This window comes from Psammomys obesus, unplaced genomic scaffold (genome assembly GCF_907164565.1).
Source record: "Psammomys obesus unplaced genomic scaffold, mPsaObe1.curated_primary_1811, whole genome shotgun sequence".
NCBI classification, from domain to species: Eukaryota; Metazoa; Chordata; class Mammalia; order Rodentia; family Muridae; genus Psammomys; species Psammomys obesus.
In genome coordinates, this window is record NW_026596234.1 from 183,603 (window position 1) to 209,888 (window position 26,286).

Genomic DNA, 26,286 nt, shown 5'->3' on the forward strand with positions numbered 1-26,286 from the left:
TTTGAAAAAAAAAATGTTTAAAAATAAGAGGAGAAATTTGTAAGAAATGTTAAACATGAGCCTTTTCTATCAAACTATATTATAAAACTTGTGTTTAGGACAAAGAATTCAAATCTTCTTATATCATTCACCTTGTAAGACTTTTATGCAAATGTTTCAACCACCCCCAACACACACACACACACACACACAGTAAAAAACCTTTGTTTATACAAAGCCCCCTGTGGCTTTGATGGCCTGGAGCAATGACTCTTCCCCTTAGTGACCCCTTTCCCTACCTTAGCTTCCAAGTGCCAATTCTTGAAGACTAGCCAATCAATTAAGACTGTGTGGTCCTACCCCAGGCACTTAAGGGGGGGAGGTGGAGCAGCGATGACAGTCACCACCTGAGTTAGAATAAAAACCAGGTGCACACTTCCTGTCTTAGTGTGTTCAGTCCTCCAAGCACACCCTTTTGATCAAGAATAAAGTTCTGCTTTGTCCAGGCACTTTGAAGCAGTAATCTCTTTCTCTGAGGCTCTGAATTTATTTCTAACAGTACTCCCCCGTATGCCCACACACACGCTCTAAGTGAAGCCAGAGGCTTGAAGACACGGAGTCATTCTTTGACCACCTTGCCAGCACTGTCCACAGCTGCCCCAGCTGGAGATAGGATACAACCCTCCAGCTCTCTACCTGACTCTACACCAGCTATGCTGACTAGCCTTGGGTGTGCATAGAGATCTCCAGGGGCATTCCCGAAGGCTGACTGCAGTGACCACCCCTCAGCAAAAAGGTGAAGCCCTGGAAAGTAGGGGCTAGGCAAAGATGAGAAGAGCCACCAGCCTCTGACCCAAGGTGGCGACCGTTCCCTGGCATCTATCTTGGCTCTGGGCCGGGGTGGGAAGGCGATACCCGGGCTGGAAGTTTGCCCCCTGGACTTGCCGTGCTCATCCCTCCCCTCTCTCCTCTCTGAGCCTGTTTAGGCGAGAGGGTGGGAAGACTGTAAGCATTTAGGTTAATTGCATTAAACAATCCTAGCAGGGCGGATACACGCTGAGGCCCAGGGGGAACAATACACTCCTTGCAGTTAGCGCTAAGTCACACTGGAAACTTAACAGCCAGGCTCCCAGAGCAGGGCCCCCTACACAAGCACACGAGGGGTGGGGAGCAGACAATCAACAGCTTTGCTCCCCAGCTTTGATTGAGGGGACCTGGAGATCACAGAGAGACTCAGGGTCCACCCAGCCAGGGGGCCTGAGACCCTTGCCTGCTCCTTGTTATACTTGAAGCTGACCACAGTCTCCTGACTCAGGACTGATGTCACCCCAGCTTCTGGTCTCCCTGACCCCCTCAATCCCTAAGAAAGGATCCTTCAAAGACTCCTGCCCCATAGAACTTGTGGCCTGAAGCCCCGACAGGAAGCCTCTCCTCCCAGAGTTCCCCCAAGAGCTCTTAATCTCTCTATGCATAGGAAATTCTTAACAGACAGTGCCAAATAAATCTGTTCCTATCTGTCTCCATACTCAGGGGCATCCAGCCATCAACTGTTTATGGCTTTATTCCTATGAGTTGATGAACAGCCCAGGACCCAAGTGTTGGTGTGCAGGCAATTCAACTGGCCTGCTCTCAGGGGCTGTCAGGAGCCTGGCAAGGTCGTATGTCATGACCTGCACCAGGTGCGTGGGATATAAGGGCACGCCTGCCACCCCAGCAAACTGTCTCCTGTCTCTCTGTCTCAGTTTCTCTCAGTCTTTCTGTCTTTCTCTCTGTGTCTCCGTCTCTGTCTGTCTGTCTGTCTCCCTCTCTCTTTGCCCTTAAGGCTCACTCAGGCTCTAATTCCACTCCCCACCTCCTTCCCCCAAATAAATCTCCTTAAAGCAGATATGTTATGTGGATATCCATTATTATAACACCAGGGACCAGCAGAAGCTCCTACCCAATTAGCTCAGCTCCCCTACCCCTGAGCTCACAAGGGTTGGTCCATTTGCACAGTGTCAAAAATGCAAGGGACCCAGCCTCTTCCTGGGCAGCTGAGTTCTGGCTGAGTAGAGACTGTGGACAGTTCAGAACCCGTGCACAAAAAAAAGGCCACCCTGCAGCCAGGTGGTGGTGGCACACACCTTTAATCCCATCACTTGGGAGGCAGAGGCAGGTGGATCTCTGAGTTTGAGGACAGTCTAACCCTAACCCTGATCCAAGAGAGTCAGTTCAACACAGAGAAACCCAGCTGGAAGAAACGAAGGATGGAAAGAAAGAAAGAAAGAAAGAAAGAAAGAAAGAAAGAAAGGAAGGAAGGAAGGAAGGAAGGAAGGAAGGAAGGAAGACAATGTCTCTGCTTTTGTAGTGAAGCTGAGTTGCTGCGTCTGCCTGGGGTGAAGCCTCTATTTAGAGAAACAGGCCACATGTATGTACAGGGGCTCAGGTATACCTGTGCTTGTTAAGTTTCAAACCTGGGACAAACAGCTGAGGTGCCTATTTAACATATCAAAGCTTACCTGTCAGGTCCTCCCAGCATCCCTCAGTCCCTACCTGTTACCAGGTATGACTGGCATACCCAGAGGCTGGGCTGCCCTTCCCCTAGAGGCTCTTCCCTATATGATCCAGACATTTTGGTTACCCATCCCTTTTTGTACTTTCGCCGTCTTGGCTGCTGCACCTCCTTCTGCTCCCTCACCTCTCATTCCCCTCCCCCTTCTCTTCAGGTGGCTCACGGTCACCATCACTCTGGACTCTCCCAGATGTGTCTGGGGCACATGCCTCTGGCTATGCTCTCCTACATATCTCTAACAAACTTTCTCCTCCACCATACAGAAGAGCAGTCATGTCCTTTCCTTTCCTTTTTTTTCAACTACTCTAACAGAACAGATTAAAAACTATAGAGAAAAACAAAAATAAATTTATAAAGGAGAGATGCATTATCAGAAAGTAATAGCTTCCCTTAGCTGAGCATTGATATGCAAAGTAAACACTGCCCCCTTCCAATCACCTATCAGGGTTGGTTATTCATCTGCAAACTAATCCTTCACACTTGATGCCCTAATTTCCCGAGGAATATCTTTCCTTTCCAATTAGCATGTTAATAGGACTGCAAGACATCTCTGGAGAGTGAAAAACTTGAAAGAGTCAGAACAAGTTTCAGCCCTTCAAGGGACATCAAACAAAGAACTTCTTTCAGGTAAGGGAATTTTCTACCCACTTCCCCCTAGAAACGCCTGAGACCACAAAATCTTCAAAAATGGGCAAAACTTTTCAATGCTGCATATAGTCTCTACTCTATTTTCCCAAGCCCGGAAAATAAAACTATCTCCTCCACCAATTTCTGTCTTGGTTTGTTTCAATAAAGACAGAGGGTAGTGGAATCTCCGGGTGCCTGCTAACAGTAGAGGCTGACTGGTACAGCTACATGAAACGGCAATAAGAATAAAGCCCCACAATTGGGCTGGCCTGTTACTGGCTGCTTTCTCTGTTCCTAGTTCACACGCACAGGCTGGTGTCACACCCTCTTCTCCCCCTGATCTGGGGAGACAATGTGACCATTTCTCCTGGTCCTGGACACACACACACACACACACACACACACACACACACACACACACACGAGACCCAAGTACAGGCATACAGTCTCCGGACTCCTAACCCACCACACACCGACCACTCCATCCTTCCAACTCTGCCCCAGCACTTCCAGCAGGACATTTCCCCACCCCCACCCTGTACAGCTGACACCTGGCTCCCTCCATGGCCTCTCCCCTCACACTCAACAGGCTGCAAAGACCAATTCATTTCTGAAAGTGAAAATCCTTTCATGAGGCAAAGCTCTCCTCTGGGACAATGCCACGCCCATGGGCAGAACAAAGCAGCTCTCTTAGCCCAAGTGTAAGGGCTGTACAGACAGCTGCCAGGCTGCAGAGAGCACAGGTGAGGTGCTTCTAGAGGGGAAAGGGGGCATCTGGGGTCTCCGCACATGTGGCCTTGTGCCAGGATGACTGGCACCCACGGCAGCATCGGCCTGAGGGGTGTGGCAGCTTAGGTCCTACATTTAGCTCCTCATTCCCCAATCCACATCATTCCCAGGCCCATCCCTTCTTCTCCTAACCCGGGGCACCCATGGCCAGGCTTGTCCCTCCTTTGTTCCCCACTTCCGAGGGGACAGGCTTGGTGAGGAGCCAGGGCACTCCCCAAGGCAGGCTCAGGAAGACAGAGGTATGGGAGGGACTTTTATACTAGGCTGACTACCAGTGAGGTGAAGGAGTTGGTTAAAGGGAGTCAGAAGTCTAGGGGGGAAATGAGAGAGGGTTCTAAACTCTCAGGAACACATTCTGATACCAGACCACTCCCCTCCTAGACTAGAAGGAAGAGTTGTCTGGAACAGCAAGCTCTGGAGAAAGGTGAATAGTGAATAGTATGCTGCCATTTAATGTGCGTCAAGCTGAGCGAGAAGGGGTGTAAAGAACCTCTGCCTTTGCCGGTAATGATGGCCATGAGAGCACTGGCCAGCTCTGTGCTGATATGATTTACAGGGGGGAAGGCTCAGGACACAAACTAGGTGACAGAAAACCCGGCCACCCCCCCTTTTGCTTTATCTCGCAAGCACCCCTAACTCGTTAAATTCAGCTGAATAGACTGGTCCCATGGTTGCCACCATGTCTGTTGGTTGACCTCAGGGCCCTCAGTCTCTCTAAGTGAAGCTCCTCCAGAAATGCCCACAGATCTGCTAACTCGGTGCTGACCCACCATTGAGTGCAGTACCCACAAGGCGGTCTCCATGGCCGCTCCCACCTGGCATCCCTGAATATAGCTCAAGCTCAGTAACTCTGAGACATTCAGGGTCACCGTCCATGCTCCTATCCTGACCCAGCCCAGAAGAGCCATGAAACAAAAAGACTTGAGAGAGTAACTCACAGAAGAAGGTAGCCTGTGGATATGGGGAGATAGCTTTGTACCCCAGAGAGCACTGGGGAAAGCCTCAATGGACAGCCACACACACCCCAGGCTAAAAACAAAGTACCCCATTACTGTGTGTGTGTGTGTGTGTGTGTGTGTGTGTGTGTGTGTGTGTGTGTACACAAAAGCACAGCCAGAGAAACAGCCTTGCAGTTCATGAGTAAGATTGAATGAACAGGTCAGGATATATCCTACTTCAGGATAAAGTATGAAAGTCCATAGGAGTAGAGAGAAGCTCTTAGCATCCAGTAGTTTCAGTAAGAAACTGAAATAGTGAGGGAATAGCTGATTAGTAATAGCTGATTCAGTAAGCCAGAGCTAAACCCAAACATAAAGAATTAATTATTCTACCTATTTCATTAGCATGGTTTAAGGGGAGCTCACCTTTCTCTCTAGGCCAGGAGACTGACCTGGCTACACTGGAATGTTAGGTCTGCTCTCAGGCTGGAAATTCTTGACTAAGAGTTTTTTTCCTTTTTTTCTCATTAATTATTTCATTTACATCCATATCACAGCCCCCTCCCTCCTCTTCTCCAAGTCCCACTTTCTCCCTTCTTCTTCCTACTCCTCCCCTTCTCTTCAGAAAAGGGAAGGACCCCTCCCCCACTACCAACTACCAAAGATAAGTGTCTTTCTTCATGGCCTGTCATAGCTGGTAAAAGACAAACACAGAAATTAGGTTGTCTATGGTCAACATTTGACTGCTTATGAACAAGCAGTCCTCCAGTCCACTATGTATAAAAGAATACACACAGACTCCTTCAGACACAGTACGGAGCTGTCCTCAGAAAACCTATCCAGGCAGCCCTGGATCCACCCATACATGTGGTTGCACTCATCATGTTCATGCTTAGAACTAGGAATGAGAGGCAGTGGTACCTCACGCCTTTAGTTCCAGCACTCAGGAGGCAGAGGCAGGCAGATCTCTGTGAGTTTGAGGCCAGCCTGGTCTACAGAGCAAGTTTCAGGACAATCAAGGTTGTACACAGAAAATCCTGTCTCAAAAAAACAAAAAGAAGGAGGAGGAGGAGGAGGAGGAGGCCTGAAACCTACCAAGATACATGCACACAAAGGTACATAGGTCCCTAGTACCTGCAGACAGAATCACAAATACCCTGAGAGTCCAGAAGCCCCTGCATGTAACTTCCCAACAGATAGATACACAAGTGAAAGAAGACACATCCCTCAGCTACCTGTGTGGGACTTACCTGAGTGAGAGATAACCAGCAAGATTCTAAAACACACACACACACACACACACACACGGGATGGTGGAGCGGGCACTGGGAGCATGGGTTGGCATTCCAGGCCACCAACAGCAGGCACAGTGGTTCAGCACTGGAAGGGGTGGGGGAGACAGTGCTTCCAGTAGCTTTAATCAAACCTGCCTCCTCCAGTTTTCCCCACTCCTCTCCCTGCTCGTTCTTGCAGTAACCAGGCCTGGGTTGGGAAACCAACAGACCACACACACAAGTGGGTCTTGGAAACCACCCTCCCAGGCTGACCAAGACTGACTGAAACTTCTGCTGGAAGAGACGGCTTACACCTCCCCCTCCACCTCACTGCTGCCACACACCGAGACCGAGGGAGGCCTCATCTAACAGCTGTAAGGCACTGGACAGAGGACAGGTCAAGGGAATACTTAGGAAAGCAGAGATTTACATATTTACATAGAACTATGGAGAGTGAGGACCTGACTCCTGAAGGGAGGGACCTTTAGATCCAACGCAGCCAGAGAAGCACCTAAAAGGTGCATCTACAAATAGGCAACAGCCTTGCTTCTGCTTATTGTCTATTGGGGATGGCAGGTGGGGTTGTTCTGGGACACCCCAACTCACTGCCTCCCAAGAGAGTGTGCAGTGGATCTAATATGAGCAGGACTTGGAAATGGGGCTACATCCAGGAAGCTGAGGAGAACGCTGTGCCCCACCAGGATTTCTGTGGGCCTAGGATGAGGGTGAATTGGAGAGCCTCAGAGAACTTGAGGTGGCCACTACTATAGCATTTCTGACTGTTTCTTTCACAGAATCCAACTCAGGGGGCCCTACCCTGCTGCAGGTTGCTGAGTGTCCAGAATCTACCACTTCCCCACTACCATGAGCACAAACTTGTCCAAGGACAATAACACACAGCCCATAGTGGAGCCACTGGATGGAGCCACAATGCTCCACATGTTCCTGCCAACTATGGTACTCCATGATCTGTGCTATGGGCCTAACTGGTAACTTGGCTGTCATTTTCATGATCCTGAGGCCACCAAAGATGAAAACGATAACTGCTGTATTTGTCCTGAACCTAGCTATTTCTGATGGGCTCTTTGTGCTGGTGCTCCCATATCACTGAGTAGTTGCTACAGCACTGGCCATTTTGGGAGCCATTTTGCAAGCTGGTACTGACCATTGACCACTACAACACCTTCTCCAGCACCTACTTCCTGGCTGTGATGAGTGTGGACCGTTACTTAGGGCTACTGGCCACTGTGCAATCTGTCTGATTGTCTAGGCACACCCAGAGAGGGGCAAAAGCTGCCAGCCTTTGTGTCTGGGTATCACCATCATGGTTCTGCCCTTCTTTTCCTTTGCTCATATCTACAGCAGTGAGTTACAGGCACCCAGTTGTGGTCTAAGCTTCCCGAGGTTCCAGGCTAGCCACATGTATACATTGGTCCTCGGCTTTGCAGTGCCTGCCTGTGGACCTGCTGCGCAGACTTTTTACCATGAGGCTCCAATCTGGCACCAATGTTCTGGGCAAAGCCAGGAGAAGGGCAACTGCCCTGGTCCTCACTGTGTTGGCTGTGTGCCTTCTCTGCTGGATGCCCTTTCACCTGGCCTCTGTGGTGGCCCTGACCACAGACGTGACCCACATATTCCTGGTCATTGGCATCTCCTATGCATCAGCAGCCTCAGCTATGCCAACTCATGCCTCCATCCTTTCTTGTATGCCTTTCTAGATGACAAATCCTGCAAGAATTTCTGTACCATAGTCCCATGTCAGGAGGCCTGAGCATCCTTGCCATTCGCCACATCCAAAAGCAGTTGACCAAGCCAGGGGACATCCTGCCTCTTCTTACTTATCCCTGTGTTCTCTACACAGACATGTACAAACAACCATGACATCACTTTTGGTACATCTGCCTCCTAAGCATCCTTGAGAGACAGTAGCAGGCAATTTGGTCCTGGTAGTAAGCACCCTAAGTCTGGTCACCCACAGAGGATGGACAGAAAGATGACCCCTGGCTAGTACTTTATGTGCCATGGAAGAGGAACCTTTGTAGAACTGAGAGGTTACAAAAGCACAGGTAAAGTTTGGTGTGCTGGCACATGCCTCTAATCCCAGCACTCAGGGAGGCAGAGGCAGGGAGATTTCTGTGAGTTTGAGGCCAGCCTGGACTGTAAAGCAAGTCCAGGACAGCCAAGGCTACACAGAGAAACCCTGTCTCGAAAAACTAAAATAAATAAAAATAAAATAAATAAAAAGCACAGACACCTCAGCAGTAAAGCCAAATATTGTTCTGACCCAGGACTCCCTGACAGCCTCAACACATGTGCCATCCTCCTGTCCACCAAGTACTTGAGCTTGCCACAGCGCTTAGACCTTCATCTAAGCCAGACAGTACTGGTTAACTTCGCTGTCCATACCTCCAGCCAGTCCTTCAATGCCGTTCTCTGATATCTCCCCTGAGTATTGCTGTGCAACAAAAACTTAGATGCTGAGAGATAAGAGGTGTGTAGCTTCTGAGGATCCAAAACTGGGTAGTGGCTTGTTCAAGTCCTGGCTCAGCCTCGCACAGGACTTCAGACAGAACACTGGTGAGGTCTAGGTCCTTTGGAGGCTAGGCATGGCTGAGGCCTCTTTCAAGAAGCCCTGCTCCCGTGGCTGCTGGCGAGACATGGATGGTCTGCGAGCTTCTGGAGTATTCTCTCATCAAGGAACCAGGGGATGTGAGAGTAAAGAGGAAAAGTGGGCCAGCACCTTGTGGTACCTAGTCTCAGAATGCACTCTCAGCCCTGATACATGCCGAGTATTGGAGAGGACTGGCGGAGGACAGCCTACACTGAGGGCTGTGGGCACTTTTTAAACCCCCACCCGCTGAGATCACGCTGTGCCTGGGCTTGTCTCTTCACCATACAGTCCTACTTCAGCGAAGCCTAATTAGCGCACACTGCTGCCGGGTAAAAGAACTCCTTCCAGACAAGAGCCTCTTCTGAATAGATGCATCAGAACATTTCACTTTCCAGTACTGCAAGGAGTGGCAAAACCAGGCATACTGGGTGATGGGGTGCTAAATGTGTGAAGGAGAAACGGTGAGCGGATGAGTGGGTGCGAAGATCAAGAGAGGAACACATTGCTGAGTAGGCACGGCTGTGAAAGAGCCAGGCACCCTGGGGTAGAGCCTCTCAGCTGGCTCTTGCTAGAGCTGACCACAGCAGAGGAGGTACCAGACAAATTTTCTCTCAAGGTTCCGAACTCTTGTCCCCTTCAATGTTCTAGCGGCATTTAGTAAGCGGTGGTTATACAGACTTTTGTCCCTACCCTCAACACAGCAGAGGGAACAGCCTCCTTCCCCCTTCACCACCTAGGGCTACATCAAGACCAAGGGTGCTTCTCACCAGGACCCTGTCGGAACTAGCTTTGTTCATCTCTATGAACTTGGGAGTCTGGGAAGGGACTTCTCCACCAAATCCCCACACTCTAGCTCCTGATGCCAACCCCACCATTAGCACCTAAATCTCCCTGTTTTTTTCTCACAGCTGGTTGGAGACCTTGGTTAGGCCTACATCGGGGCCACAGTGCCCTCTCGTGGAAAGGGTCCAAAGCAGCTGACGAACCTTTCTTTTCTGAAGTGAAAAGACCCTTGGGGCCTATCTGGTCCTATACATCCAGCCTTCCACATAACCCCCAAGAGGAAGTGTGCACAGTTCCCTTTGCACAGAGTAGGAGAGTCAGATTCAAAGAAACTGGACTTGATCAAGCCCAGTGGTAAACAGAAACAGGAGTGAGAGAGACTGTGTTGGACAGAACGGGGAGGAATGGAGAAGGTACATAATTCGGAGGGCCAGAGAGGCCCCTACCCTGATAGGCAACCTTCTTGAAGACACTGGCCAGGGTCAGCAGCCCAGAACCCCACCTATCAGGAGCATGCAATCTCCTGAGGACTATAACTTCATCAAGGAGGGAAATTTTCCCTTGATGCTGAATTTCTATTTGAAACCAATGTTTTATTGAGAATTATTTATGTGCCTATAAACACACACACACACACACACAAATTCACATTTTGAAGTCCTATCCCCCACTGTGATGGTGTTAGGAGGGGACTTTGTTATGTGAATGGGTCATGAGGTTGGAGCCCCACAACCTCATCATTACTACTAATGGAACATGCGCAGCTCTGAAGTCATCTTTCTGTAAAGTGAGGATGCAGTGAGAATACAATCTCACAGAATCTAATCTACCACATCTTCATGGACCACGTCTTTCGAGCCTGAGAGAAATTCACGCCTGTTGCTTATAAACTGCTGGACTGAAAAAGCCCAAACTGACAGTGTCTGTCATTAAAACTTGCATAAGACCAAGCACTGGCTCACCAGCCCTGTACTGTACCTTTGACACATAGGATCCTCTTCAAAGCCCCTTTATCTGCCCAAGTGTCAACCTGAGCCAAACTGGGCTTACACAGACAGGGGCCAAGAGGTAGCTTTCCATAGCATAGGGTTGCTTTGCCACCAGAGGAGGGTCGTCTGCTCCATTTTCACTATAACTCCTTTTACATCTGCTCAAGAAGTGAGGGTCTACATAATTGAGGTAAAAAAATAAATAAATAAAGGCTACAGGCCAGGAAGAAAGTCATCTACCCACTGCCCCTGAGAGTGGGGAGAAAAAATAGTCATTGTTTTAGAAGAAGGAAAGGCAGCAGCTTCCACAACCCAGGACCTATTTTCCCTCCCATGAATCAAGAGGCTCCTTGCCAACTGGTGGTGGTGGTGCATTCCTTTAATCCCAGTACTCAGGAAACAGGCAGGCAGATCTCTGTGAGTTTGAGGCCAGCCTGGTCTACAAAGCGAGTTCAGGACAGCCAAGGCTACATAGAGAAACCCTGTCTCAGAAAAACAAACAAATAAACAAAAACTCTGCCAAGGGCAGACCAGGTTTAAAAATCGTCAGCCTGATCCTATGGCCCCTCCCAATGCACGTCAATTCCCAGGAAGTTACCCTTTTGTAGCTGGAGTCAGAAGCACTTATTCTACAGACAGCACCAGACAGTAGGCAAGTGTTTATTACAGCACTCCTTCATTACTCAAGAGGCAGGCTCAGGGCTAGCTACATGCAGGAAATGATACTTGTTGCATGCTTAAATACATAAAGATATACAAATTCACAAAGTTTTTGACCAGAGCAATACGCTATAGCTAATGGTTCCCACCCAAGTGTCACAGAAAGAGACCTGGCCTTCCCGGAAAGATTGTTAAGGCCAGGTCTCTCTGAGACAGGAACCAGCCCAGGTCCGGCATCAGGCCCTGCATTATATGAAACCACCTGACCAATGCCTCAGTGTAAGACCACAATCTATCCAAGATTGCTGGTACTTTGGTATCTTGCCCACAGAAAGTATTTATAAAGCCTCTTATTCTCTGAACCACCAAATAGGTCTCCAAGGTACAGACTCTTCTTCCAATGTCCCCAAACCCTGATGGTCCTTGCAGATTGACTCAAAATGAACCATTTTAGGCTTCAGCGCTCCTACCAGCATTTCATTTGATACCAGCCTCCAATTTGGCAGCAAGCTCAAATTTGTCCTAAGACCTGTAAGTGAAACAAGTGGTCACAGTGGGTATAGAACAGAACACATCCTGACTGCCACCATCCCCAGGCTTCAAGTTCACTTCTAGCTGTACAGCTGCCGATCTCCAATGTCAAGTTAAAAGAGAGGCTGCTGAAGAGCTTAGGAAGGTTTCGGAGAATGCGGAGAGAACATATACTCCTGCTCTGCCTTGCCCTGCCCTTGCTAAGCAGACAAGACCAGCACATGGTGCCTCCATGTTGTGATCACCCTACAGAGGCCACATGGCTCTCTCCTGATTACCTCTCACACACCTGGGAGCAGAGCTTGGGAAGCAATCTGTAGTGTAAGAGTTCACAGTGGTTTTGGAGGGGGGGAAAAAAAAACCTCGGGGAGGCCAACCCCTTGTTGGCCTGTTGCTGAGAAGGTGGCCCAGCTTTGAGCCACAGTCAGTTAGAGCAGGCAGTGGCAGTCCAAGTAAAGTATGAAGTTCCCCTTCACAGACTTCCTGGTACAGCGCGGAAAGAATCTTCAGAAAACGGCCATCCAAGAACCCACCGACGCCCACCCACCTCAGGTAATCTGGCTGCATCAGTGGAGTCAGAACCAGAAGATGCTCCAAGGTGACTCCAGGCTTAGAAGCGAGTCCTACTTAAAAAGAAAAACGCTGCCCACTGTACTGCTGGGTAACACCAAGTCTGTCCAGCTGTCCTGTGGAGATACTGAAGGGCTGAGGGCAACGGCAGACAACATGTGACCATGTGATCAGAACCATACCTCAGGTTGAGCCCACCTAGAACCCGGAGAGCAGGGAGAGGCCAGAGAAAAGTCAAGCAAAGCATGAGTACCTACATGGGCTCACCAGGCATGTCCACTGTGCTATGGATGTTTCCATGCCGTGTCCTTTGGTCCTCTCTGGTCCTATACCAAGGAGGGAGCTTACTATAGCAGAGGCCGAGGAGGCCACCTTGACGCTTTGACCTGTCCCATGGTGTTATAAGGTCTTCCTCTAGGACTGAGCATCCTGAGCCATTCAAGGCCCCAGATGCTCAAGGTTCAGGGTCAACCTAGAGAGCAGTGACCTGTGTGAGTTCCGTGTTGGGTGTAGATGGGCTCTGTGGGCTGACAGGCACCATGGGCAGGTCCACGCCTAGTCATGCCGGCCGTGGTACTGTCTCAGAGGTCTTGCAGGCAAAGCCCACATCCTTGGCGATGCTGCGCACTCGATCAGAAACCTGCATCTCCCGATGCAGGGATGAAGCGCAGCAGAACTTCCTAAAGCAGGCCTTGAAGTTTTCATCCAGGAAAGCGTAAAGAATGGGGTTGAGACAGCTGTTGACATAGCCCAGCGCTGTGCAGAAGCGCAGGATGGCTACTGCAGTCTCACTACCTGGCTGAACACCCAGTCCTTGGACCAACACAAAGACCTGCACGGGTGTCCAGCAGCCCACAAACACGGCCACCACCACCAGCACCAGCCGCGTGATACGCCGCAGGTTCCGGTCCTTCTCTCGGGAGCCTGAAAGCAGACGGACACCACGGAGCCGTCGGATCATGAGGCTGTAGCAGACAGAGATGATCAGCACAGGGATGATGAAGGAAAAAAGGAAGATGCAGATGGCAAATACAGGGCCCCAATAGTCCTGAGGGGCAGGGATCTCCACCAGGCACTCGATCTCTGCAGGAGAGAAATGGGGTCAGAGATGCCACCAAGAACCATGGGGAACTAACTGGTCAGGGAGGAGGACCACCCACTGACCTTCATCCTCCACTTGTGCCGAGCCCATGATGGCAACAGGAACACCAACCACTGAGGCCAGGGCCCATATGGCCACGTTGACAGCCTGGGCTTTGCTGGATGTCCGAACATCAAGGGCACGGATGGGGTGGCAGATGGCCACGTAGCGGTCTACACTCATGGCCGTGAGGGTGAAAGTGCTGGTAAACATGTTGTAATAGTCAATGGCTATGACCGTTTTGCACAGCGCATTTCCAAATGGCCAGAAGCCCAGTAGGATATCGGTGCCCTGGAAGGGCAGTGTCAGCAAGACCAGGGTATCGGCCAGCGCCAGATTAAATATGTAAATGTTGGTAGCTGTCTTCATCTTGGTGTGCCTGTAGAGGACAGGGAGAGAAAAAGGCTCCATTTGGCCACTTTGGCTAGACTTGGCAGCAAAGGGGCCACCATGAGGGTCATCATCTTTGGCTCTCCCAACCCCAGTATCTCCAAGGATGCTTGTTAAATGGCAGATCCTGCACTACATCCAAGGTCCACATCTACAAAAAGGTTTCAACCCTCAGACAGGACTACTCTGGAAAAGTTGGAGGCATGAGAGAGTACTTGAGTACGCCTCTAACCTGAGCTGCGAGCTTTGTGAAACAAATCAAGAGAGGAAGATGCTGTCTTCTCTCCCGAGTCTCTCTTAAGACCCCTCTCTGAGGTTGTTCAGGGGGTCACTGCCTGTAAAGCTCATCAAAGGTCTTCCAAGTGCACATGGCATCTAGCAATGAAAACAGAAAATGGTGGGACAACCAGGTGGCTCAGCCAGGAAGGGCGCTTATTACCAATTCTGATGACCTTAATTCCATCTCTAGGACACATGTGGTAGAAGGAGAAACCAACACAGTGGTAGGAGAAAGCCATCTCCCTCATCTGACCTATATGTTCACACAGACACATACATGCACATAATAAATGCAGTATTTTTTAATTCTAAAAAAAAAAAAAAAAACAAAAAAAAACAGGAAATGAGGACAAGAGCAGGAGATGTCCTAATTTCCTTTGATTGTATCCAAAATACCTAGAACCATGCTAGGAACATTATAAGTAATAAGTATTAGTGGAATGAACTAACGTTTATGATAGTGGTAGGGAAGGGTGATTGTAACGGTGATGGTGATGGTGGTGGTGGTTATAGTGGTTATGGTGGTATGATAGTTGTACCACTAGAAATAACAGTAGTCCGTGTCAGTTTTGTTGCTAGCAGGGAATCTGGGATTAAGTTCTGTTTCTTAGAAATTAAACCCAGAGACCTCAATTGCAATAAACAACAATGTCAATGGTAGATATCTGAGCCAAGCTCTTCATATAGATTTTACCTCATTTTGAGGTTTACAAAAAATGCCATCTTGATCCCTACTCTCTGGAGAAGAGAGCTGAGGCTCGGAGGACTAAGTATCTTTCATAAGATCTTAAAATTACTAACATGCAGAGTGGGGCTCAGACTAGGGTTTTTGGACTCTTGGCGTACACCCAACTCAAATATTCTGTGTGCTGCCTCCTGAGCCAGTGTGCCCACAGCAGTTCCTGAGAATAGCTCTCTGGGGATGTTAGAGGATGGGATGGCTTTTCTCGTCTGCTCTAATGCAGTAAGTGGCTCTGAGTTTTAATGTCTCAAATGCAAAGGAAAAAAAAATGCAGGAGGGAAGTGCTGAAGGATAGGCAAGGCTCACAAACCGCCCCAGGTTGGTGCACTTCTTGCCAAAGACACATCCTCTAACAAGAGGCACATGGGTCGTAGAATAGTTTCCCACAAGGGTCCTCTGCTGAAAGTCAACACTGGGAAGGCTTTTCCTCCTGCACTGTCTAATCACGTATCACATGGGCGCACATGCACCCATATACAGCTTTGTAATCCACATTTCCCATTTAGTAAATGTAAAAAATAATTGCTCTGAACTACTAAGAGGATGGTGATGAGGCAGAGTATGGACACAGCCCTGCCCTGCCCTTCCTCTACCAATACCACTCTTACCCTGATACTATCAAGGGGGACCATGACCTCTTTCTTCAAAGCCATTTTTTTTTTGAAAGAGAAAATATTTTTTATCAGTGAAGAACCTTGCTCTAATTATTACCCTTCAAGTACCTCCCATGTCTTCCCAATGCCCAAAGAATTCAGTGTCCCCAGTCTGGCATTCAAGTCCTCACCTGCTGTCTCCAGTCCCCCTCAATGCCCTCCCAGCTGGAAAAAAAGCAGAGACCATCATTGCCACAACACATTTATCCACTGAACACTCCTTGTGCGGCTTCCTTGTCCACCAAACTGTACGTCATACTGCCCCCATCAGTGTCCTCCTCACTGTTGACCCTACCTCTATTTTTGTCCTCCAAAGTTTTCCATTTCTGAGTACCAGTAGAGTTTGGGCTCACCATGAACAGGGATCCCAAGAGCCAAAGAACAAGCACCAGCCCTTCTGCCTCTCTTTGAGAAATCCTAGTATCCTGTGTACCCATGAGGTCATTCACACAAACAGCATGGCATGGACTTATCTGTAGCTCCAAGCCTCCAGATGGTGACACCTAGTCTGGGACAAATGGGGGCAGAACAGGAGTTGAACATCAAGCTTGATCCTGCCCGCTAAACAGAGAGGAAAGAAATTTGATGGAGCAAGCAGAAAATCCATCCTTGCTCAGATTCATCCAGAACAGCCTCCTGCCTCAGGTTCTCCCTCCACAGATTGGTGGGGCCCAGCCTACCTGAGGATGACATACATGACGAGGCAGTTCCCCAGGAGCCCCCCGATGCACACAGCCAAGTAGAGCCCCACGATGGTGACTTTGAGTCCAAGGGGCAGGAAGGCGCTGTGGCTAGCATTGAGCAGCAGGTGGTGGGGTACAGTCTCATTTAGGAGGGACAGGTTGCCTTGAAAGTGGCTGCCATACAAGACCTCCCAGAATGGGGCAGGAAAGAGGGACTCCATGCTCGCTCTCACCCTGAAAAGCCACTCAGTACAGTTCCTGGAACAGGGCACAGAAATAAGTAACCACAGTGCTAGACACAGTCCCCTGAGGCCTTAGAATACAGCACAACTAGACTAACAGGCACACGAACATCTCCATGGGCACCCACAAACATTAGGCACACACACAGACACACAGATACACAGACACAGACAAAGGCGCACAGATGGGCACATGACGACACACACAGAAGCAAAGGAGCACATTTACCCACACGGTTACCTCATATTAGGATTACAGACTCAGAAAGAAGCTACATGGATGGCTACACAAGCACAAATGTCCACCCACAGAGACTCAGGGTCCCACAGCCACCTGAATACAGAAATGCCCAAAACATCCGAAGGCACACTGGGGCACGGAAAAACGAGGAGTTTACCCAGAAATGCCTAGTGCTCAGGCATTTCACATAGCTTCCTCTCGGTGCTCCCCCACCCCCAGCTCTGCCAGCAGCAGCAGTAGCCCTCACCAGAGCCCTTCTTACCTCCAACAGCACACACAACCTCTTCAGAACCTGGACCAAAACAGACCCTAACGCTCAGCAGAAAAGCAGGCAGGCAGGCAGGAGCACAATGGACTGAGCAATGCTTTTCACTCCAGCATGGGGTCTGCTCGGGCTGCGAAAGGCTCCTAGCTCCTGCTCGGAAGATAAGATATTGACTAGACAGACGCAGCAGCCAATGCGGCAGCCAGAAGGGGAGGAGGGGCAGAAGGCTGTGGCTGAGGGAGGGGGTAGTGCAGGTTGGAGAGGGGAGCCAAGGAAAAGATCACCAGACCAGAACCTCTAGGACCCACACCATGGACCCACCCAAGTCAGACACACTCAGGAGCTGGGACATACAATGGGGAAATCCATAAACACAGAAATGGAGACATGAACAGGAATTCAGACACACGGAGCCTTAGACACAAGAACACACGCAGAGATGTACACTGAGAAATGCTCACCAGAGGCAGATGTGAGGCTCCAACACATGCAAATGTTGTTTTGTTTGAAGATATTTTTTTTGTGTGTGGGGGGGGGGCGGGGTTCGAGACAGAGTTTCTCTGTGTAGCCCTGGATGTCCTGGAACTCAGAAATCCATCAGCCTCTGCCTCCCAGATTAAAGGTGTGTGCCACCACCCCTGGTGAATGCTGTTTTATACAGCCTAGCCCAGACCAGATTTTGCTAGCTTTCCTGCCCAGAGCCGTCCTCTGCCAGGTGTCCAGTGGGACAGAGCACCACGGCAATAGTCAGCAATATTCTGACCCAACTAATTCTCCAGGTAAAAGTCTTGTTGCAAATAAGCAAGAGACTCTCTGGACTGAGGACCCACGCAGTACTGCCCTGAATCTGTGTGCTGCTTATACCTAATGTACACCAAGTCCGAGACAAAATTGAGCTCCTGAATCCCCACTACACATGGCCATTGCCACCCATGTTATCCTCACACAAATGAAAGCATCATGCCTCTGAAGTCTGAAGCTGCTCATCATTATGGCAGGGATAAGAGGAAGCCAGGTCCACTGGTCATTTGGAGCCACACCACAACTGAGTCCCCAAAATGGATCTTAGCATACACAGAGAGAGCAAACTCCTAAGGACCTTCTTTGCCAGCACAGAGGTCACAGTCCAGTGAGATAAAAGCCTTAAGTCAAGGTCATGTAGGCCAGGGACCCCATGCTGAGTCTCTACCCATCATCAAATCTTAGGCTTGTTTTTCCTGTCTGGACTGAATGAGAGCCAGACCTCCCACATACAGCCAGACCCTGCTCTTTCTCCAAGGATGAGGACCTGGTTGCTAGGCAACTCACAGAAGTGTTGCTAGGATACCTGTCCAACCAGAAAAGGCCAGAGCAGACAGCTGCCCCAGGACTCAGCATCCCAAGTTGTCTCCAAGGACTTGTCTCTGAAGCTGATTCTCGGAGACACATAGACACTCAAGGAGACACACGAGGACACATTCCTGCAAATAAACAGAACGCACAGAGAGATGCCCAGACAGGCACAGTATAGACACAGAGACACAGGCGATACGTGTTCAGAGATGCACACAAGAATCACATATACAAACCCACAAAGTGCATGCAGGCACAAAGAGAAAGATACAAAGAGATGTGAACTAATGTGGGAACAGGCAGGCACAGATCAAGGCCTCTAGCTATACAAGGGCATAGATATGCACTCTCTGTCTCTCTCCCTTCCTTCTTCCCTCCCATCCCAGGCAAAGCTGCCCCCCTGATCTTAAAAGTCTGAGGAGGTAGGAACTCAGACAGGCTCAGACTCCTGAAGCCTCTTTTCCAAACAACCCCAGAGTTCTCAACCAAGCTGTCTCTGCACCCCATACAGAGTCCCTTTTCCAAAGTCTTTACCTGCCTTCCAGTCCAGGCTCCAGATTTGAAAAGAGGAAGCTGTAAACATTAAATGTAGGCAGAACAGAGACATAGAATGTCCCTTCCTTGTAACAGAAGTTTTGGTTTCTTTGTATGTTATGTAAATGTGCTTTTGTTTTAATCCCCAAGTGTGGGATTTTAGTTGGGCTATAGTTTGTACACACCTGTTAACTATCTCGTGAGGAGTGTGGCTTTTGCCAGCTGGTAACGGCCCTCCACATGCAGCATGGAGAGGGATGTGGTCTAGGACTCTGAGAGTGTAAATATGGAAGCCTAGAAAGAGAAGGTGTGATGTTCAGTGTTGATGTATGGTAGGTAGCAGTTTGGAGAGACCAGAGACAGTGTGTCGGTTTGGAGGAGAGAAATGTTTTGGGGCGCAGCAGCGTGGAAGATAGTGCTAGATGCTGTTGGTGTACTTTCTAAAAAACTCTTTTATTTACATTTCTTTTGTCTTTTTCTTCCTACTCCACTCCAAACCCTTCCAACACCAGGTAAAAGAGAGAAAGGGTTAGTGGGAGAGGGGGAGCAATTCTTTTTCTTGGCTGCTTTCTATTGGTCAGGGTCATTGGGTTCCCTGGAGCCAGTCCAATCCTTGTTTCAGGAGATCTCCATCTTCTTGTCTCACAACAGCAACCAGGAGCAGCAAGGGAAAAGCAGGAGCAGCATGGTTCTTTCTCAGATCAGAATCAGTCCCATATCCCACATCTGGCATCAAAAAAAAAAAAAAAAAAAAAACATGTTTATATCCACAACAAGCTACAGCTAACAGAGATTGGCATAGAGTCCTAAAAGAACCTCTTGACCCTAAATAGGGAGAAATAAAGGGATCTGGGCCCCTCCTCCCCACTCACCTTTTCTTTCTCCTACTTAAGGTTGGAGGGTTGGAGAAGGGAGGTAGAGCCCTAAACACCCCAAATAGAGTGGAGTTTTTAAAAGGAGCACTCTCATGGCCTTTGGTTGACTTCTGTGTTCTTTGTTTTGTCCCGCTGCATGGATCCCACACCCAAACCAGCTACATACACTCCTGCCTATTCTAAGAAACCTTTCCTACCACTGTCCTCAGTCCCAGGAGTCCTTGGCTCAGCTTCATGGCCTCAACTATGACTCAGCTACAATGCTGCTAGGTAAGACTGAGTTCTGGTTTCAACATATGTCTGTGTGTACCAACAGAATATGGCTCAGAGTCCACTATACACATACTGTCTCAGGTAGAAAAATAACTTGGTCATCTGACAGATGAGGTGGCCAAAATAGGCACTAAGAAATAACTTAGGCATCTTGATCCCAAACAGGAACTCGGCAAGAACAAGTGGGCTTTCCAGAGGGGAAGAAACAGGGCAATATAGAACATAAGTGAGACAAAAGGGTCAGCAAGGGGCAAAATATGTGAGAGTATTACTGAGGATTCAGGCAACGCGAACAGCATGACTCATTTTCGCAGTTCACTGCTGAAGCCACCAGAGGCTGCACATGGGTATCAGAAGGTCCAGAGCAAGACTGGGTGTTGTTATAAACAATGATGAAAATCCCAATTGTTCTATTTTATCAAAAAAGACTCAGGAGCCAGATGCTGGGTGAAAATCTACTAGCTCAGAGAGGCAGAGAAAGCAACCAGCTGACCTTCCTTCTCAGTTCAAGTCTGAATTAAAAAAAAAAAAAAACAAAAGGCTCACTAGTACAACTGACAGCCTAGGAAGAAAAAGCCAAAAACCCAAAGCCGAAGTCTTGCTGGTTCAAAACCCAAAAAGCTAGGGAGCTGAGGAGCTGAAGCCTAAGCTAAAGCCAGAGCTTGAGCTAAAACTTTTTCTTCTCCACCCTATCTTAAATACCCCTCAACTCAAAGTCCCTCCTACTCTTTAATCCTTGTCATCTGGTTTCTTGCTTTGCCTCTTGACCTAGGGTTAACTTTATTAGATCCATTATACAGAGAGATCTTGGATCTAACGTTATTAGATCTGATACACAGAGAGCTCTTGGAATAAAGAACCTCTTGACCCTAAATAGCAGGGGGAAGTAAAGGTATCTGGGCCCCTTCTCCCCACTAACCAGCTAGGGCTGGGTGAAACACACAATCATCACCTGTTTACAATAAACCTAAAGTTCTTGGATTAAAGGTATGTTTTAGGGATCAACCAAACCAAACAATAAACAGGGTTTTACATCTCACAATTTTGGGGTTCACAATGGGATTAAATATCCTGCAACAATGGTGTAGCCACAGCTGTCCCTGAAACTTGCTATGTAGTCCAGGCTGGCCTCAAATTCATAGAGATCCACTTGCCTCTGCCTCCCATGCTCTGGGATTAAAGGCATGTGCCACCAAACCCAGTTCAGGCACATATTTGCTTACCTCAAGAGAGAAGAATAGGGGCACAATCACAATAAAATCTGTGTGGAGTCCCTACAGCCAGAGAAACGATCTAGGAAAAGATGAAAATAAAAACTTGGTTCAACCTGACTTAGACAAACTGGATCAAACTCTGGGAGTCTAACGCCAGGCAGTTTATTGACAGCATATTTAAACACAGTACAATTTGGGGGAAAGTTTCCTGGTGTAACACATGCTTCAGTGCACAAGGAGGCATAATTTCACCATAACTCAATTCACAGGACATGTGATTTCTTCCAAGAAGATGAGTTCTAGAGATAAGCTACCTGTATTAGCTTAAGGGCCAGGGAAGGATCTGGTGTGGTCTGAGTCATACTGGTAGTGTAGAGATCATTTGGACTATTAGCCACCTAAAATCCTGACTGTGGAAGCTTGGGAGAGGCCCTGGCTATATAGATAGTTGTAAGGGTCATTTAGACTACTAGCCACCTATTGTCCTGGTTGTGGGAGCTTGATACGACCTGACCCAACAGATAACACAGATCACCAGTCTACTAATCACTTCCAATTCCCAGCCTTCTGGGTGGAAAAACAGATTTTATGTCCTTTCCTTTGAAAAGACAACCCACGTTCCTGGTTTGTGGATGAAAGGACCTTCGTGCTCCCAACAAAAATCAGAGCAAAACCAAGGTCCAACAGTATAGAGAGCTCAATACTTGATGTCTAGAACCTACTCATAATTCTCAAAGTTCCCAAGAGCGGAGCAGTGGCAGTTCTCTGACTCTGCCATCCACAGTGCACAGCTTGGCTTGTCTCACAGGCTCAGGCTCGCTCACACCTGCTGCTGTCCGTGTGGCTGCCCCATAGTGCTGGCATCTCCAAACTGCTGGGGTCTTCACTAGGCTCTACCCTCACAAACAGCCTCTCCTGAGTTCTTTTCAGGGACTTAACCTTGCTCCATGGTACCGAGTCTCGGCCTCTCTCCATGACCCCTTCAAGGATACTGAGGCTGCACCTTGACCAGCACTCGGGAGGCCGAGGTAGGCAGATTTCTGAGTGCAAGGCCAGCCTGGTCTACAGATCAAGTTCCAGAATAGCCAGGACTACATAGAGAAGCCCTGTCTCGAAGAACCAAAAATAGACAGACCGACAGAGATGATTTATTATTCATCAGTTTGAACTTAGACAGCCAATTTGATTTTTTTCCATAGCACTAAACACTTACTAATACCAAATCTGTATTTTTGATGGTACGACTCTTCTTAGAACAAGACAGAAAATAAACATTTTAAAGACAGCATAACTTAATTGTTACATGTTAAAGACAAAGAGTCTAATGTGATTTTTTTGTTTGGTTGTTTGGTTTTTGGAGACAGAGTTTCTCTGTGTAACAGCTCTGGCTGTCCTGGAACTCACTCTGTAGACCAGGCTGTCCTCAAATTTACAGAGATTCACCTGCCTCTGCCTCCGAGTGGAGGGATTGAAGGTGTGCACCACCACCATCCAGCCTAATGTCATTGTTGATAAGGCTTAAGGCTCAAACAGACACCCAGTAAAAGCATGAAGCCAAAACATAAAACTAGTCATATATACTTAGGTAATATCTAATTCCTGTTTTAGAGCTAGATAGCAGAGTAGGGAGTTGCCTTTACTAATGATAAGATGGAAAGATCTTCCTCAATGTGACTTTAGGCAAAAGCCTTTTATTCTTTTAGTTTATACTAAAGCTAAATTATATTCCCCATCCTTGTTTGTGTATTAAAAGAAAAGGGAAAAAAAGGAAGGAAATAAAAGACTATAGATCCCTGAGTAAGACATCAACTATCTGTCCAATGTCAATCCTATTCAGTGTAGTTTAAAGACACAGACACATACAGACGTTGGGTTTTTAACCTCTCATGAAATGAAAATGCAGAGTCTAAAGTCACCTATTTTAACCTTAAAAGCTGTAGAAGTCAGCTGAGTGGTAGTGCTGCATACCTTTAGTCCTAGCAAATCGGGAGGCGGAAGCAAATGGATCTCCGAATTGGAGGCCAGCCTGGTTTACGTAGCCTATTCTGTTCCAGGACAACCAGAGCTACAATATAGAGAAACTTTGTCTAAAAAAAACAAAACAAACAAAACAAAATAATAGTAAGAAGATATTATATGATTCATGATATGACACAATATCATAAGCAGAAAAGACAAAAAGGAAAGAAAGGGAGCAAAAAGCATTTTTAATATTTCAGGGCTCTTTCTGTTCCCAAAGCAGCTATGGCTCATGGTCCCAACAGACAGCATAGCTCTGAAACAGTAGATGCTTTAAAAATAGACAAACATGTTTACTCCTGGTCCCCACTGGTCCCTACAAGCTGAGAGAATGTCTACCTTTAATCACTTTCTTGAGGAACAGATTTATGTGTGTCTTGACAGGAAAGAAACTAAAAAAGATTTGCATACATCACTTCTTTAAGATTAACGGCAAAGTCAGGACTGATATAACCTACCCTTGTTATAAAAGAATGAAAATCCCAACCATTCTGTTTTACAAAAAAACTCAGGAGCCAGATGCTGGGCTGAAAACCTACTAGCTTTGAGAGGCAGAGAAAGCAACCAGATGACCTTCTTTTTCAGCTCAGGTCTGGATGAAACACACACACACACACACACACACACAAGGCTCACTAGCTCAACTGACAGCCCAGAACAAAAGGCCAAAAAAACCCAAGGCCAAAGGCTTGTTAGTTCAAAGCCCAAAAAGCCAGGGAGCTAAGGAGCTGAAGGCTACGCTAAAGCCAGAGCTTGAGCTAAAAGCTTCTTCTCCATTCTGTCTCACTCCTCAACTCAATGTCCTTGTCAACTCTTTAATCCCTGTCAACTGGTTCCTTGCTCTGCCTCTTGACCTAAGATTAACTTTATTAAATCCTGTGTACAGAAAGCTCTTGGATTAAAGGTATGTGCTAGGGCTGGCTGAACCACACCATAACTACCTATTTACAACAAACAGAAAGCTCTTGGATTAAAGGTGCTTGTTAGGGCTCAACCAAACAAAAAACAGGATTTTACAGTTCACGATCTCGGGGTTCACAGTGGGATCAAATATCCTGCAAGATACCCAGGTATTTGTAGTCTTGTTAGAAGCCATTCTAGGGTTAGGGTTAGGGTTAGGGTTAGGGACATGTTAGAGAGCTGATTAAACAACATGATGAATGTGGTGGTTTGGATGAGAATGAATGTATATAGGCTCATATATTCCAATGTCTAGTTCCCTGTTGCTGAACTATTTAGGATTGGAAGGTGTAGCCTAGTTGGAGGAGGAGTGTCCCCGGGGATGGAGGTTTCAAAAGTCTATACCAGACCCAGTCTTGCTCTCTCTCTGCCTGCAACTTGCAGACTACATGTGCGCTCTTAGCCACATTCCAGCGCCATTCTTGCCTTCCACCATGCTCTCTGCCAGGACGATCACGCCCTAATCCTCTGAAATTATAAGCAAGCTCCCAATTAATTGATTTCTTTTATAAGATGCCTTGGTCATGGTGTCTCATCACAGTAGTAGTAACCCTAACGAAGACGACAAATTACTGAAATTAAATTGTGCACATATATTCTTTTAGGCTGAGAGAAAGTGCAGAAGCAGCCATTGCTAATATGCTTTGGACCTATAATGCGCTGCTTTGAGGGACTAGTTCTCCCGCTGTGTCTCAGGCTGCTCTCTTTTAGGCAAGAAAGTGTCTTAGGGCACCTAGAGAATCAGCCCTTACGATGAGGTCCTCTGGAAAAGCCACGTACTGTTCCACCTGAACCAAAAGTGAGTTAGAGATGACCCTAGGAAATTCCTATCAGTGATACTTAAGTGTGTCTCTGGCTAAAAAAAAAAAAAAAAAAAAAAAAAAACAGAAACTAAAAAATCCAAAGCAACGTACAAACCACCCAGGACAGACCAGTCACTGATAGTCTAGTGATAGTCTATCAACAATACTTCAAGATGAATTTCAGCATGAGCTCCCAAAATCACAGTGGTGGGGAGCTCCATATTCTCAGCTTTGGCAGCCTGGGAGTTTCCCTAGACTTTAGGGATCTCAACAAAATCCAAACCAGCAACATTGGCTTTGACACTGGAAAAACATTTTAGGGCTACCCAGGATAATAAAGATGACATTAACATAAGTATAAACACGATGGTTAAGAGAGAGAGAAAAGCTGCCCAAAGAGAAAGAGAAAGGGGCTGAGGAGATGCCTCAGGGATTAAGAGCATTTGCTGCCTTTGCATGGCCTGGGTTGGGTGCCCAGCACCCATGGCAAGCAGCTTAGATGTGACTGTACGTCCAGCTCCAGGGGTTCCAACACCCTCTTCTGGCCTCCAAGGGCACCCAAATACATGTGGCGCGCACACACACACACACACACACACACACACACACACACACACACACGGAGGGGGCAGGCAGGAAGGCACACAGACAGACTGACTGACTGACTGACTGACTGACTGACTGACTGACTGAGACAGAGGGAGAAGTGAAAGGAAAGCATAAAATTTAAAAACTAGAATATACTTCAAAATTTAAGAAGAGGGGCAGAGAAAGAAAATATTCCTTAATGTGGGTATGGGCTTCCAAAAGGAAAGGAGCTTTTCCAAATGTGGCTTTTTTTTTTTTTAATGTTTGGGTATTTGTCTGTGTACCCTGTGTGCCTGGTGCCCGCAGAGACCAGAAGAGAGCATTGGATTCCCTGGAACTGGAGTTATAGACACGTGTGAGCTGCCATGTAGATGCTAGGAACCAAACCTAAGTCTTCTGGAAGAGCAGCTGGTGTTCTTAACCACTGAACCATATCTCCAACCCCACATATAGGATTTGTTTTAAGGTTTAATTTTAATTATATGTCTGGGTATAGGTGAGTATACACGAGTACAGGTGGTCTCAAAGCCAGAGGCTTCAGGTTTCCCTAGAACTGGAGTTACAGACAGTTGTAAACCACTCAGCCTAGGTGCTGGGAACCAAACTCAATTCCTCACAAGAGAAATTTATGTACTGGAACTCTCAGACATCTCTTCTGTCCAGATTCTTTCTTTTTCTTTCCTTCCTTCCTTCTTTCTTTCTTTCTTTCTTTCTTTCTTTCTTTCTTTCTTTCTTTCTTTCTTTCTTTCT

General features: G+C 47.7%; 2 protein-coding genes across 9 annotated transcripts; one reads left to right on the forward strand and one right to left on the reverse strand.

Moving 5' to 3' along the window:
- Window positions 1-7,022: 7,022 nt before the first annotated feature.
- Window positions 7,023-7,929, forward strand: Npbwr2 (neuropeptides B and W receptor 2). Its single transcript, XM_055595913.1, is given in 6 exon segments — window positions 7,023-7,115; window positions 7,117-7,259; window positions 7,261-7,469; window positions 7,472-7,616; window positions 7,618-7,814; window positions 7,817-7,929. Coding segments are annotated over 6 exon segments (900 nt in total).
- A 2,963-nt stretch (window positions 7,930-10,892) lies between these two features.
- Window positions 10,893-17,586, reverse strand: Oprl1 (opioid related nociceptin receptor 1). 8 transcript variants are annotated; one of them, XR_008718876.1, is made up of 5 exons: window positions 16,936-17,259; window positions 16,188-16,448; window positions 13,467-13,822; window positions 11,416-13,385; window positions 10,893-11,371 (listed from the first exon to the last, which is right to left on the reverse strand). XR_008718876.1 is itself a non-coding variant. In XM_055596019.1 (5 exons), exons 3-5 carry the CDS (start codon window positions 16,409-16,411, stop codon window positions 12,862-12,864), a joined length of 1,104 nt encoding a protein of 367 aa, XP_055451994.1. In that variant the 5' UTR covers window positions 16,412-16,448; window positions 16,936-17,088; window positions 17,400-17,586; the 3' UTR covers window positions 10,893-12,861. The 8 variants fall into 8 exon arrangements, 7 of the variants coding, with proteins under 7 accessions (XP_055451994.1, XP_055451995.1, XP_055451993.1 ...); XM_055596019.1 differs by adding an exon at window positions 17,400-17,586 and having other exon boundaries at window positions 10,893-13,385; window positions 16,936-17,088; XM_055596020.1 differs by adding an exon at window positions 17,293-17,325 and having other exon boundaries at window positions 10,893-13,385; window positions 16,936-17,088.
- Window positions 17,587-26,286: the final 8,700 nt, after the last annotated feature.